Below are 14,956 nucleotides of genomic sequence, written 5' to 3'. Positions count from 1 at the left end.
TCATATACTGGGTCTTTGAGCAGCCCCTCAGTTCGTCCTCTGTATGAATTGAGTTGGTGTAGCTCCCTTACCCCTCCTTTTAAGCAAGCTTTCTTCTGATTGGCTGCCCTTTGCAAAGAGAGGGTTCAGACAGCAGGTGGGTGGGGCTTCTGTGCTCACAGCAAGAGCTATATGACTGAGTTGACCATATTTAGAATGCCATTGCACTGTGAGATCATATAATGCTGTGGTTTACTTGTACATTTACTAACCTCATTATGACCACTGTAAATGTAAAATAAGGAAAAGTGTAATAGGTTTACCTTAAATTTTTTAATCTAAGCCTCTATTTCAAAGTGTAGATTGTCCTCTCCAGGTTTGTGTGAATTGTTGCTTGCAGTGTTTCCGCGTAGGGAAAATACAGAATTAGAGATTTAAAGTAAGTTTACTGGTGTAGTTGATGAAAAGAGAACTCAGGCAAAAGATGAAGCAGTCTATTTACTGGTTGGCCTACTGGTTAACTACCCTCAACTATGGCCAAGGGCTGTGGTTGGTGACTGAAAAATAAGATGGCAGTTACAAGCTTCCTCTGAAGGGTGCTGCCCTTAGGGATACGGTGAGAAGGATCGGTCTTTGGGAGAGACTCAGAAGAGCCTCTACTCTTTTGCATCCAAAGGAGCTCAGAAGGCATCTTCTGGATGCCATGTGTTTATAAAGGTGCTTTTGGGCATATGTGACTGGGAGGAGATCAGAGGGTAAACTAAAGGCTAGCTGGAAAGATTATGCATTTCGCCATTCCCCAGGAAGAACTGGTGGAAGTGCCTGGTGAGAGGGAGGTTTAGGCAGCATGGCTCACACTGCTACCGTCCAACGTGGACAGCACGTGACAACAAAACAGTTCGAGGTAGTGCACTCAAAAGGCAATGAAGTGCAAAGAATAAAACAGAAACAAAAGTGCAGTGATATTTAACTGAAGTGAATGAGATGAGTGACAAGAAGAAGACAGCACTATGAGCGAGAGGAGGCGGGACTGTGTGTGTGTGTGTGTGTGTGTGTGTGTGTGTGTGTGTGTGTGTGTGTGTGTGTGTGTGTGTGTGTGTGTGTGTGTGTGTGTCAGCTGTCAGAGAAGAGAGACAATAAGAAAGCACAGCTGGTGCTGATTTATCAGTAAAGTCAAGCTGAAAATTGTAATCCAGTGGGAGTCATGCTAAGTCAGTGCTGATTTCAGCTTCAAGCATCTTAAACAGTTAGTGGTATAACAGAGGCTGCCATCAAATCTTTTCATGTAGTCATCTGTAACCCTCATGCACAGATGTCACATGATTCCTGTTTTCTAAATCCTCTGCCTCTCTTAGTTTTCAAATGAAGCATGATTCTGCTAACACAATGTGTTGTTTGAACTCAAATTTGATTTTCTTTATTTTCTCACCTTTTTTTTCCCCCCTTAGCCGGATACCCTTGGTGCTCTCCCCAATCTAAGGGAGCTGTGGCTAGACCGTAACCAATTGTCCTCATTACCATCAGTAAGTACAGCTTTCTTTTAATTATTATTTTTCTTATTTTGTTGAATTTTATGAAGTCCAAAGCTGTGTTGCATTCATGCAGAGTTTAGTCCCACTAACATTTTTCTTCTCTTTGTGTTTGCTGTGGAAATAATAATTGTATTGTGCTTCCATAGATCGCTGTAAGTGGTAATTTGTGTGTGTGTGTGCGTGTAGGAGCTGGGAAACCTTCGGAGATTGGTGTGTCTGGATGTATCAGAGAATCGTCTGGAGGAGCTCCCCTCAGAGCTGAGCGGCCTCCTGGCTCTCACAGACCTGCTGCTCACACAGAACCTGCTGGAGGTCGTCCCGGACAGCATAGGTGAGAAACACCAGGGGGAGGAGGGAAACGGTGACTTACACATGTTGGTAATATCCTGCGTTGGTTTGCATTGCTCAGTAATTTACACTTGTGCATCCTGTAAACAAAATGTATTTTATTTCCCCAGTGAAAGTTTTGCACCTAATCATGAAGCTATATTGATTAAGTAAACACTGGGAATGGGCTCTTAGTATGTTCTTAAACAAGAACAGCACTGCCCCCTACTGGAAAAATAGTGACAGTGAAGACACATGCCTCAACTAATTAAAATACAAAATTTAAAGTAAATAGGAGTACAATATGTAGTGTTTGGAAACTACATATTGTACTGTGAATGGCGCATCAAAAATATGTGGAACAAACTTTCATGTGGGCAGTCCATGTTTATGTCTGTGCTGCTGCTGTTCCTTCAACTTGGCCCTTGTTGTGGATAGAATACAAATAATTTTTGTAGTAGTAAACTCAGACTGATAAAAACAGGAAAACTGTCCACTGCAGCCCCAGTCTTTGCTTCTCAATTGTGTGTTTTGGTTTTGTCTCTCTGTGTAGCCAAAGAGCAACAGAAACAAACCCAAACACAGGACCCCTCAGTCCCACATAAATCCACTGCTGTGTCACACACATTCACATACAAATATAAAAAAACATAAAAAAAAAAAAAAAAAAAATCCACGTGTGATCTGAATCAAAAACAGTGCAGCCCAGTAGTAAACAATTCAATGGCGTGTATTATGGTGTAGTTTGCTAAGTGTTACTGTGATTTGTCTCCAGGGTCTCTCAAACAGCTGTCTATCCTGAAGGTGGACCAGAACAGACTGACCCACCTGACTGATTCAATAGGCGAGTGTGAAAACCTCACAGAACTCGTTCTGACGGAGAACCTTTTACAGGTAGGGGCACACAGCGTAAACTGCTTCCTGCAGCCATGCATTGACCTACTTTGGGTTCATGCACACCCATTAAAATCAAAGTCCCATTAACAATAATTACGTTTCATCATTGATTCCACTGATTATTAATGGCTTCCGTCTCCCTCCCTCTCGCCCTGAAAGTCACTTCCTCGCTCGCTGGGCAAGCTGAAGAAGCTGACCAACTTGAATGTAGACCGCAACCGGCTGGGCAGTGTGCCCAAAGAGCTGGGCGGCTGTGCCAGCCTCAACGTCCTCTCACTGAGGGACAATCGCCTGGGCAAACTGCCTGCTGAGCTTGCAGATGCCACCGAGCTGCACGTGCTGGATGTGGCTGGAAACAGGTACCCTTACTTCACACAATGGACCGTTAATAATACACAGCAGCTTTTATATCAAAGGTTGAAGACCTAAAGAGAGTGTCTGTGCCAAAAAGGATGAAAGAAAGTTGTTGCTCCTACACTTAAGCTTTTTTGTAATGAAATCAAGAACTACAAGTTATGACTTTATACAGACAAATTGTTTGTTATTGGAATGATCTTAAACAGTGATCACTGTCAAAGGGTTATTTCAGAGAATTTTATTCATGGTTCTTCTAGAGTCTCTTTGCATGACTTACAGTTCAAAATAATTTGTTTATCTTGGTGCATGCAGTCCCTCAGTTCATCCACTGGTTTAAAGAGAGGGTGGCCTTACAGCAGCGTGGGGTGAAACTGTGGGGTGGGGTGTGAACAACATGGTGAAAAAATATGAAGTGAGACTAAAGCTAATTAATTTAAGGAAAAATGAACAAGAATTTGCTCGTGCGTTTGCACTAACCTTTATTTAAGTAAAATTCAGCATGGATCCCTTTTTTTTTTTTTTTTTTTAATTAATTATTGTGGGGCAGTTAAGTTGCTGACAGTAGTCCTGATTGCATTGTGCAAAGTAAATAGTGCAAATAGTTTGAGGAGAAAGAGACTGTCCTGCTTATCCCTTGTAGAAATGGGCCTCTCGTGCATGCTGCTGTCTTATTGGCCCTGACGGGCATGTTGAAAGGAATTCTTCTGATTGGCCTCACAAGAACGCCATCTCAACTGGTGTGGTGTTCACAGTGTATTGACAGGAAAGAAGGAAAAAACATAATAGATCCACCTTAAGATCTTTAAAATATTAAGCTCATCTGTGTATCCCATGCTTACCTTGTATCCAGATTACAAAACTTGCCTTTTGCCCTGACAAACCTCAACCTGAAGGCCATGTGGCTCGCAGAGAACCAGTCTCAGCCGATGCTCAAGTTCCAGACAGAGGATGATGAGCGAACAGGAGAGAAAGTGTTGACCTGCTATTTACTACCCCAGCAGCCTTCCCCAAGTCTAGGTAAATATCATGCTTTGATTAAGCAAATGAATATTCATAAGTATGCATGCATTATCTTTATTTTATCTGGTGGGGTCTTCAGCCAAAACCAGTAAAAAACACCCTTTCCTCTGCTGTTATCTGCAGAGAACCTGCTCCAGAACAGTGTGGATGACAGCTGGACAGACAGCAACCTGAACAGAGTGTCGGTCATTCAGTTCCAGGAAGAGACCAAGGCTGAGGAGGAGGATGATGACGAGGCTGCCGCAGAGCGCAGAGTAAGGAAACAAAACAATGCGGTGTCACGAGGATTTGCCCTCTGACCCATGAGCACAAGAGCTAAAAACTTAATACTGTAGTTCTTAAAGGAGAATCAGATCCCAAATGATTGTAAAGCCTTTTTTTGTTTCTGTATTTGATGAAATTTGTCTCTAATGCATGATTTTGGTAAAATTACTACTTCAGGGCCTTCAGCGCAGAGCCACACCGCACCCCAGTGAGCTGAAGGTGATGAAGAAGGTGATTGAGGAGAGGAGGAATGAAGCGTACACATCCAGACAGGATGAAGAAGATGAGTCCCTGGACCCGCAGGTACATACTGTGTAATAATGATTAAGGAGAATAATTGGTAAATATTGATCATTACCAACTTTTTAAATAAAAAGAAGCAAAAAGCACTTATTTTCTTGCTGTTAAGCTCCAGTATCACAAACCATTTAACTAAAATGTTGCTCCAGTGCTGTCTGCTGGTGTGGTAGATGCTGATAGAACGAAAATGATGTCATTGTTTTTAGGAAAAAAGGCTCAGTGACCTCTCCAATCAGAGCCATGACTCCCAGGTATCTAACAGCACGCTGTCAGCCACCTCCCATGAGGATAGACAAAATGTGACTGAAGCATCTCAGACAGAGAACCGTGTGGATGGCAGTTTCCCTCAGGATGAGGATGACCTTGATGAGATGGAGGTGGAGTACATTGAGGTAAATGCTGACTAGATCAAATCTATGAAATAAGAAAAGCCTTTGTTTCTGTAAAACTCTAAAAAAAAAATGTTGTTCCTTTTGTTTCTCCAGCCCACTGTGCACTTTGCAGAAGAACCCATCATCCGAGGTGGAGACGAGGACCACGAAGAGGACGGCGAAGATGGCGAGAGGAGTGACGAGGAAGACGAGAGGCCCATGGAGAAGCGTCTGATAAGAAAGGACACGCCACACTACAAGAAGCACTTCAAAATCACCAAGCTGCCCAAACCCGAGGCTGTGGCTGCGCTCCTGCAGGGCTTCAGTCCCGACGGCCTCAACTCTCCAACTCAGGCTGCTGAGGACGAGGAGGATGAGGAGGAAGAGCAGAGCGCTGGCACTCCTCAGCACCACCACAGAATAGAGGAGCTGGAGGACAGCCGGCATCAGGTCAACTCCAGCCAAGTAAAGGTAAAAGAGAGTGCCAAACACCGGCAGGGTGCAGTTCAGGAATGTAGAAAGTGCTATATATCCATCCATCCATTTTCTTCCACTTATCCAATTCAGGGTTGGATAAGGGTCAGCTGTGACAGGGCGAGAGGCAGGGTACACCCTGGACAGGTCGCCAGTCTGTTGCAGGGCTAACAGAGAGATATTTTAGGCTTTAAAACTATACATATATATTTTTTCCTTCTTTGTTGCCTTTATGCACTCACTTTATGCTGTGTGCATAGAGAGCCTTTACCACCTTGGAAGCTGCATTCACTTAAGATGGATGTGGCGTTTGCATGCAGGGTCATTCCAGAGAAGATACCTGCCCTTGTGCTATAAACTGAGGGTGATGCATTACATTATCACAAACTCAGCAGTAGCCTCGCCTGTCTCCCTCAGACTTCGCCTCTCCTACCTAGAAAGCATGCAGACATATTCAACATAAATCAGCCACAGGCCATTGTGAACCCTTGTTTCCATACAAGATTGCATTCTGATCTTTGTCCTTTTTTTTTTTCCTTTTTTTTGTTCTTTTTTTTTTGTGATAAATTCAGCCTTTCTTGCTCAGCACTGGCCCATCAGTTGAATAATGACACTTGCAGACTGCTTTTATAACACTGTATGCCTGCAAAGAATGAATGAAGCAAGTAAAGGATGCTCAGGAGCTGCTTATGGATGAACCTTGATCATTAGAATTATGAAATGGAGATCTATTGATTTGTATTGTGCTAATTGTAGAAATCCTTTTTAACCTAATAATCAAACGTCATCATGAATCTGTTTTGTGTGCGTGCTTGCTTGTGCGTGCGTGCGTGCGTGTGTGTGTGTGTGGCTGAACTCAGACCAACCAGAACATGTATTGGCAGAGCTGGACCGTGAGATCCAACGAGCCTTGCTTGTGTCACATGGTCTTATTTTATTTCATTTTTTTTATATTGGGTTTTTGTAGAGACTTTTGTACTTCTTATAAATCAGTTTCAGCACAATTTTTTTTGTTGTACTTCCTGTAAATCGTGTAGATATCTTTTAACCTGAAACTGACTTCTTCACCTAAATACAAGTCTTGTTCCTGGAGGAAATTGCTCTTGATGGTGTGGAGGCTTGGCTTGTTCTGGTTTGGGAGCTTTTTCCTTCTTTTGTCCACTCTCTCTCTACACTCTGGTTTTTTTTTGTTGTTGTTGTTGTTTGTTTTTTTTGCACTCTGGCTCAGCTCCTTGATCTTGTCTTTCCACCTCTGCCTATATTTGCTTTTGGTGGCTGGGGAGCGAGTGTGAAATCACTTCTGCTTCATAGTGGAATTTGAAGTCCCGCAAACTGCAAGCAGACAGTGGAGTGTTGAGTGTCTGGTGTATCTGGAAAAGGTTTTTTTTGTTTGTTTGTTTGTTTGTTTTTTTTTGTGGGTATGTCTGTCTGTGTGCATATTTTTATTTTGGCCTGACTAATCCGCATGCCTCTTGCTGGTTCCTGTCCTAACAGGGGGTGTCATTTGATCAAGTCAATAATCTGCTGATTGAACCTGCTCGAATTGAGGAGGAAGAGGTCTGTACCTACTTTTTCCCGTCCACTCTGTCTCTCCGTCCCTCACTCACCCACTCATTTGTCCACCTGTAGTCAAAAGTGGAGAAAAATTCCCACAGAAATCCCTGGTTAATCCAAGCCGATCACTAGGGAACCCCTCTAATCACAGCTCATTCACAGGAGGGCCAGTGTGGCAGAACCTGGATACAGGACTAAAGTGGACATATTAGTGTTTAAATTGACTTTTTAAAAAATATATCATTTTTCTTCTTCTTACTGGACAGCTGGAGTGTGGACGCTTTAACGCTGTGAGTGAGATTTTCATTGTCAGCAACTTTGTGCATTTTGGGGTCTAATACAGCTGAGGGCTGGGCACTTCAAATCTAATTTTAAATTACATTTTTGGCTTTTAAAACAAGGTATTTGTGGTTTTCCATTGATGCTTTCCTTTTGAGGTGTATTATAAACCCAGCACAGGCCATGCTTTTAAAAGCATTACTTTTTACCCCTCTTTAAAAGGCCAAACACACACTCTGCCAGGCTGTTTAGCTTAGTCCACAAATATTTTTTCCCCACTTTCATTATATTTAAAGCTTAAGGCAATCCACTGTTAAGACAGCTTTAATTTAACAAATGCCTGAAGTTGGTGATTAAGTCCTATTAAAGATTACAAAACTAAGTGATCACTACAGTGATCCAACAGAGAAAGTTAAGCTGTAGTGTCTCATTAAAAAAAAAAAAAAAAAAAGTTTCTCAAGCTGAAAAAAATTACATATTAATAATTTGTTGGACACTCTGGCCTTCCCAGTAATTGAGTAGTTGATTTCTCCTCTTCAAGGTCAACCATTTCTTTTCTTTTTTTTCCCACTCTAAGATACTGTATGTACCATAAAAATTCAAACGTTTGTAGACATTCGGTTGGTCCAGCATCAGGTTCTGGCACACTCTGCCTCCCCCTCTGCCTCTCCCCTGTCTTTCCTCTGCTTCCGCTGCTTCGCTCCTTTTCATCCCGCCCAACACCGTCTCACCCTGGAATGAATGGGCTGGTTGCTCACTGGTGAGGAAAAGCTACTTTCCCGACTTCCTCCAGGTTTTTTCTTCCATTAAAATGGGATTTAATCCAGCTTCCAGACAGGATAGGAGTTCCAGACGAATGACAGTCAATTTCTGATTGTGTAACTCTGTATAAAGTAGCACATGGCTGTTATTTCAAATGCAAGAAAGAGCTTGTTTTATATTTTCCTTTTCCCCCCTTCCATCTACATTTTTTTGCATGATATGCTATATATGAATACATTTATTCTGTTTAGTGTGGGTGACAAAAAAATTTGCAAGAAACATTTGTTTTCACTCCAGTCACAGTTAGCAACACTGGAGTCTCAACAGGACTCCACGTTTAGGACGCTGTACAGTCTTGTCTGTTACTTCCTTCCATCTGTACCTCATTTGTCTCCATTCCTCCCCGTTTTTGCATGGCCTGCAAGTATGCATAACATCCACAAGTCTACACTCTGATACGTACACAGCGCACTTTGTTTTGAGCAAAATGTTGGTCTCAGTGAGTCCCGCTGAGGACGGTTTCACACAGTGTGTTTGAATTCATGTCTAATGTTCATTGGTTTACTGGTGGCTGATTTGGGTCAAAGTTTTCTTTCATGGTTTGATAAAAATTCAGACAAACACAAAATCATCCACCTTTCATTTAAACTGACACTAGGCCTACGCCAAGTTGAGTTTCTATCCATTCATCCGTCCATCCGTCCATCCATCCATCCATCCATCAGCACAAATACAGGATGCAGCACAGATTGGTGCCATCTTCTGCCTGAAAGAGCGAGGTCACCCACAACTTAAAATAAAAACCCAAACAAAACAAAGTAATAAACACTGTGGGCTCCTTTTCCTCTTACTCAACCCTGAGATTAGTGGGTTTTTTGGTGGTTTTTCACTCCCAGTATTGCTAATTGACCCTCCTCAACTTGCAGCACACCCTGACCATTGTACGACAAACAGGCGGCCTGGGCATCAGCATTGCTGGTGGAAAAGGATCCACGCCTTACAAAGGAGATGATGAGGTAGGCCAGGCACCTGGGGTTTGTTCAGATTTAACAACATTAGAGGTCACAGATTGCATGTGTTTAAAATGTGGTTGTTTTTAGGGCATCTTCATCTCCAGAGTGTCTGAAGAGGGTCCTGCAGCCAGAGCCGGGGTTAAAGTGGGAGACAAACTGCTAGAGGTAAACATCTGCATGTCTGTATGTAACATGGACAGTGACGGTCTTTGTTTCCTATTCAATAAAAACAAATCTGGTTGTCTCAGGTAAATGGAGTGGACCTCCACGAAGCCGAGCATCACACAGCAGTGGAAGCTCTCCGCAGCTCCGGCGCAACAGTCTCCATGACGGTACTGCGGGAGCGCATGGTGGAACCGGAGAACGCCATCACCACCACACCGCTGAGACCCGAGGATGACTACTTCCCACGTGAGAGGCGGAGCAGCGGCCTCACCTTCAACTTGGAGAACAGTCCCAGTGGGCCCAGGCAGCGGTTCTCCACCTGCCTCATCCGCAATGACAAGGGGCTGGGATTCAGCATTGCAGGGGGGAAAGGCTCCACGCCGTACCGCACAGGGGACACGGTGAGAATAAAAACAGAGAAACAACAACTAATCAAACATTTTTGTTTTTATAGGATAACAAGAGATTCAAAAAGAGAGGAGTAAGGATGCAGTATAAAAAAAAAAGTATATCACAAGGTTAGCTTGAACTACTGACCTCACGCTCTGAACACCACTTCTTATACTGAGCTGTTAGATACATATCACAGAGTTTATTGTGCTGACATCAGGAGGCAGACAGGTTATGGTTGTGACACTATATACACAGTATGTGCAACAGCTGAGGCTGAATTTACTCATAAGTGAACATAAATGGATTAAAAGTGATAGAAAAAAAGGCTGCAGTTGCACCGATCTGTGTGGATTGGACATCGTGTATTCATAAGAATTTAGTGACCAAATTACTCGTTAATCACATGTTGCTGAATAAAACAAACGAAGACATATACATTTAATTTCTTCCTTGCAATCTGATCTGACTGGACCTCTGTGGTCTGTGGTGCCGTTTTTGCTGTCATGCCGTAACCAGTTCTGACCGGGGAGATGACATGGCTGTTTCAAGCATGTTTGCTGTGAACTTATGCTGTTGATATGAATGAATGCCAGTTGATTTATTGAGAACAAAACTGCCAGATAGTTAAAATAATGGTTCTGGGTTAGGGCAGCACGGTGGCGTGGTGGTTAGCGAGAAGGTCTGGGTTCGAACCCACCTTGGCCCGCGCCTCTCTGTGTGCAGTTTGCATGTTCTCCCCATGTCTGCGTGGGTTTCCTCCCACAGTCCAAAGACATGCAGTTACAGGGTTTAGGTTAACTGGTGATTCTAAATTGCCCATAGGTGTGAATGTGAGTGTGAATGGTTGTCAAAGGATGGATGTTTATCTGAGATCTGTATCATGTTGTAATTCATCATGCAAATTTGTGTGCACACATAAGTTTAATGCCCTCTTTTTTTAAGAATCAGGTTAAGCTGCAGTACAGAAGTATTGCAGACATTTAATTTTAGATGATTTAACATACTTCCTTTAACTGAGTGAGCTCTTTGAGGGAGTGGTTTAGTTTCCCACATTGAGATGACGCGGCTTTTATTTTACACATGTGTGATTTATGCAGCCTTATATCAAAGTGCAAATCTGTTGAATGAAGTCTGCATCAGATCCTGGGTTTCACTTCGAGAAGGAAAAAGACACACAGAAAGCATCCAAAGCCGCAGAGACAGTGCATCGTACTATATAAGGTCTTCTAAAAGGGTGTGCTTAAAGCGTGGTTTGAAAGTTGGGAAGTGTAGTCACAACACGTTTGCGGTAAAAGTCTCAGTCACAGTGATCTGTCTTTTAACGCCGTCTATTCTGGCCACGGCGTTTGCAGTCATCTCCTGGGAGACACCGATATGAATAGCCAGCCTTGACACTTGATAGTCGTGCTGTAACTTGGACGGGGTGAGGTGTATATTTGGGCCAGCACACTGCTGCTCTGCAGCTAAAGCAGCTCCAGGAGCCCACAAAGAGGAAAGGACTCATAAACATATGATTTAAGCAGGTCTGACTGTAAGTCTTTCCTCTCTTTCAAAAAGCTGTTTGAAGTGGATGCAGTGACTCACCTGGTTTTTGATCTGAGGATGTGATGCACTAGATTTTGTACATGCATGTGTTTAAACATTCTGTTTATGTGGAATAGGCTTAGCAGCTAAGCTGGGTTTTTGTTGGTACACAAACAGTGTAATGTGTCTGAGCAAAAGGGCCAGCGTCTCAGGGATCATAGTTTGCTGGCATTCGAGACTTTTTGTATGTCTTCGCGATCAGGCGCCGTCCTGGTAATCAGCTGTATGTACGCAGTTGTTTGTGTGTGCAAACTTGTATCACAGTTTCTGGCAGTGTGGGCTGCTAATGTCTCCAACTACTTACAGCCATGGTTCAGAATTAAACCATTGTTGGTTACATCACATGAGCAAATTTTCCACAAACCTGCAGAAATGTTTGAAATCAGTAATCATGTTTGTCTTGTTTGGTTTTAGGGAATCTACATCTCTCGAATTGCAGAGGGTGGAGCGGCACACAGAGACAGCACGCTGCGTGTGGGCGACAGGGTGATCTCTGTGAGTACTACCATCCCTCTCCATCTGGGCATTGTAGTATTCACTGTGATCAAAACATGGCTTTCTTTACAAACAGGAACCAATTTAAGCCAGCAATTACCAAATATTTGGAGTGAACCCCGAACAGCTGAGCATCATTTTTTGCTGGCAGAAGAACAGTGATACAGACCTTTATGTTGATCCGGTAAAGGAGACAAAGGAGTCTGAGATGGAGCAGACTGGCTCGTGTTGCCATCCTGAGCATATGCAGTAAATTAAACTTATCTTATCAGACTCTCACACATCACATCCATGAGTTACTAATATGGTACTCATATTAAAACCATTCTCCATTGTGCTTTGAGACAATTTTGTAGTTGCTTATGTTAAATATTAAAACCTTAAGGTTAGGAGAAGCTCCTGCATGACCTTTCTTAGCTCTTTAATTTTCACTGCTAATCCCACTCCTAGCTTTGCTTTGTGCTCCTTTTATCTTTCTGCGTATTAGCAACTCTTGCATGTTTTTTTTTCTTTCCCAGTCATATTTGCATACTTTTTTATTCACTGTATTGCTGTAAATAAACTAATGAACTATTCTTTATTGCACTTCCTGCTCCTGTAATCACAGAAACGCTTCCTGAATGATCCTCTACACCTTCTTTCCGGGTTTTCTCTTTTCTTTCTTTGGCTTGTCTCTGGTTCTCTTTTTATTCTTCTTGTGCTCTCCTGTTGTGCATGCTCACTAATGCATTGAGTGCATCTCCTTGCCTGCTTGCTGGTGGGTATGGTGTTGGGGTGGAGTGGGTTGAACCTGTTGCTCTGCTGATGTGGTGGACAGGAGTTACCACAACAGCAGCAGCTGCAGCGTATCAGCCTGTGGTAAGAGCTGGTACTGTCGGGTCAGTGCCGACCTCTGCTTGTCACTTTGGACTAGACTGCATGCCTAAAAGCTACCTCTATATATTCAATCCTAACGACACACACAAACAATTTTAAAATGGTTAATCTGCGGTGTCTAAAGACATCTATGGTTGCCTTTGTGGACTTAAGATAATTTTTTTGGAGAAGCTACATTCTTCTACTGGAGTTTTAAGTAAACAAAGGCAAGAAAAGGGAAAAGTGCTGAACTGATTACATTAGAAGATGGTAGCATGGACATTCATAAGCTTACTTTAGGGGGTTTGATGAAAAATAGTTTTGCTTGCTTGCAGCTTCTCTCCCTCGGGGGACCTCTGCCATCTTAAATTGCCTCCAGCACCCCTTGCTTTCTCTATACTTTCCTGCTGCTCTGTATAGGTGTTGGATTCTTCTTTCAATACCTACTCGCTTTGGTGCATTTGAAAAATCTCTAAATTAAAAATCTGATTGCTTTAGAGCATAATTAATCATTCGGTTTTACTTTTGAGTGATGAATGGAGAGAGTGATGAGAAACAACTGTTAGCAGCCTGCATCTGTTCTCAAATATTCATTGTATGAGTAACAAATGATCAATGGGAGCATCCTAGTGGGCTGACACCCTTCGTGGTTGGTTTTACTGTCAATCCAGATCAATGGTGTAGACATGACAGAGGCCAGGCATGACCAGGCAGTAGCACTCCTTACTGGCACCTCCCCCACCATCACCCTCCTTGTGGAGCGTGACTTGAATGCACCAGGTGGCTCTCCAGGTCAGACCCGGGCACGAGCCCACTCCCCTCCACCCCCAGAACCATCAGATTCTCCAGACCAGGAGGAGGAAGGACTCTCCCTTCACGGGAACCATCTGAACCGGATGGAGGACGAGTACCCCATCGAGGTGAGAACCTGAGGACCAACTTGTACATCGAATAGTTTGGGATTTCTTTTAGTAATTTTAGTGCTGTAGAAACCTCATTGAAGCACTCAGTGTTAATGCTTGTTTGTGTGGCTCCTGCCTTATCCTTAATGCTGTCCAGTTCCAGAGAAGATGGTGCATGGTATGAAGGCTTGATGCAATTAGTAGCTGTCAATAAAGCAGCTAAATGATGATGCAGCTAAATAGAAAGTTGTTGGTTTGTATCTATTAGACTATAATAGATGTAGACCTGACCTGTGATGTTTGATTCTTGTTCTTTAGATTCTGATTTTAAAATATTAATAGTTTTAAAATGGTCTGCTTCAACCAGTCTAATCTAATCCTAACAGGAAGTTACCCTGGTCAAGTCTGGAGGCCCTCTAGGCCTGAGTATTGTAGGAGGCAGTGACCATGCCAGCCACCCTTTCGGCATCAATGAACCTGGGGTGTTCATCTCAAAGGTATTACTGTGAAACAGTTATATTCTAACATTTTGCCATCTACTGAATATGTTGCGTGACTCTGTGACTGCACCTCATTTCTTCAGGTGATTCCTCATGGGTTGGCAAGTCAATGTGGGCTGCGTGTTGGCGACCGAATATTAGAGGTGAACAGCATCGACCTACGACATGCCACACACCAGGAAGCTGTGCGGGCCCTGCTGGCCAACAAGCAGGAGATCCGTATGCTGGTGCGGAGGGACCCTTCACCGCCGGGAATGCAGGAGATCATGATCCAGAAGCAGCCTGGAGAGAAGCTCGGCATCAGCATTCGCGGAGGAGCCAAGGGTCATGCTGGAAATCCTTTCGACCCCACAGATGAGGGCATCTTTATCTCAAAGGTTCTTTGACTACCCAAAGCAACACATCTTGACACAGTTCTGCTTTATGTGAAGTCATTAACCACATGAGAAATGTGAACATGCTCAGTTTCGACTGTTACCTCCAGGTGAGTTCCACCGGCGCAGCAGCTAGGGATGGGCGACTACAGGTTGGCATGCGAATTCTTGAGGTGAACAACCACAGTCTGCTGGGGATGACGCACACAGAGGCGGTGCGAGTGCTTCGTGCTGTTGGGGACTCTCTGGTGATGCTGGTTTGTGATGGATTCGACCCTCGCAAAGTGGCTGCGGTGGAGGTGAGATGACATGAACATTTGGATGAAAAGTTTCTTTGACCTAGAAAAAAAATGTGGCATAAACGGAGTTAAACATGTTTAAAATGGACAGGGTGGCTGGCCTCTCCCTTAGAGATAAGGTGAGGAGTGCGGCCATCCGGGAGGGGCTCAGAGTAGAGCCGCTGCTCCTCCACATCGAAAGGAGCCAGTTGAGGTGGCTCGGGCATCTGATTAGGATGCCTCCTGGCCGCCTCTTGGGTGAGGTGTTCCGGGCATGTCCC

General features: G+C 43.6%; 1 protein-coding gene across 5 annotated transcripts in view; it reads left to right on the top strand.

The window, feature by feature from the left end:
• scrib (scribble planar cell polarity protein) overlaps positions 1 to 14,956 on the top strand; it is a 76,199-nt gene that overhangs the window by 39,816 nt on the left and 21,427 nt on the right. For all 5 annotated transcript variants that reach the window (XM_030756662.1, XM_030756660.1, XM_030756661.1 and 2 more), the window contains exons 7-24: positions 1,428 to 1,502; positions 1,698 to 1,842; positions 2,614 to 2,732; positions 2,895 to 3,094; positions 3,943 to 4,109; positions 4,236 to 4,366; positions 4,554 to 4,679; positions 4,883 to 5,068; positions 5,162 to 5,518; positions 7,016 to 7,078; positions 9,043 to 9,132; positions 9,217 to 9,294; positions 9,378 to 9,695; positions 11,686 to 11,766; positions 13,293 to 13,541; positions 13,910 to 14,020; positions 14,107 to 14,400; positions 14,508 to 14,696. In XM_030756662.1, coding sequence (XP_030612522.1) covers positions 1,428 to 1,502; positions 1,698 to 1,842; positions 2,614 to 2,732; positions 2,895 to 3,094; positions 3,943 to 4,109; positions 4,236 to 4,366; positions 4,554 to 4,679; positions 4,883 to 5,068; positions 5,162 to 5,518; positions 7,016 to 7,078; positions 9,043 to 9,132; positions 9,217 to 9,294; positions 9,378 to 9,695; positions 11,686 to 11,766; positions 13,293 to 13,541; positions 13,910 to 14,020; positions 14,107 to 14,400; positions 14,508 to 14,696 — 2,979 coding nt within the window. The remainder of the gene's footprint in view (positions 1 to 1,427; positions 1,503 to 1,697; positions 1,843 to 2,613; positions 2,733 to 2,894; positions 3,095 to 3,942; positions 4,110 to 4,235; positions 4,367 to 4,553; positions 4,680 to 4,882; positions 5,069 to 5,161; positions 5,519 to 7,015; positions 7,079 to 9,042; positions 9,133 to 9,216; positions 9,295 to 9,377; positions 9,696 to 11,685; positions 11,767 to 13,292; positions 13,542 to 13,909; positions 14,021 to 14,106; positions 14,401 to 14,507; positions 14,697 to 14,956) is intronic.

This window comes from Archocentrus centrarchus, chromosome 20 (genome assembly GCF_007364275.1).
Source record: "Archocentrus centrarchus isolate MPI-CPG fArcCen1 chromosome 20, fArcCen1, whole genome shotgun sequence".
Taxonomy (NCBI): domain Eukaryota; kingdom Metazoa; phylum Chordata; class Actinopteri; order Cichliformes; family Cichlidae; genus Archocentrus; species Archocentrus centrarchus.
The sequence above is the reverse complement of the archived record's forward strand: the minus strand, read 5'-3'. Positions and strand labels throughout refer to the sequence as shown.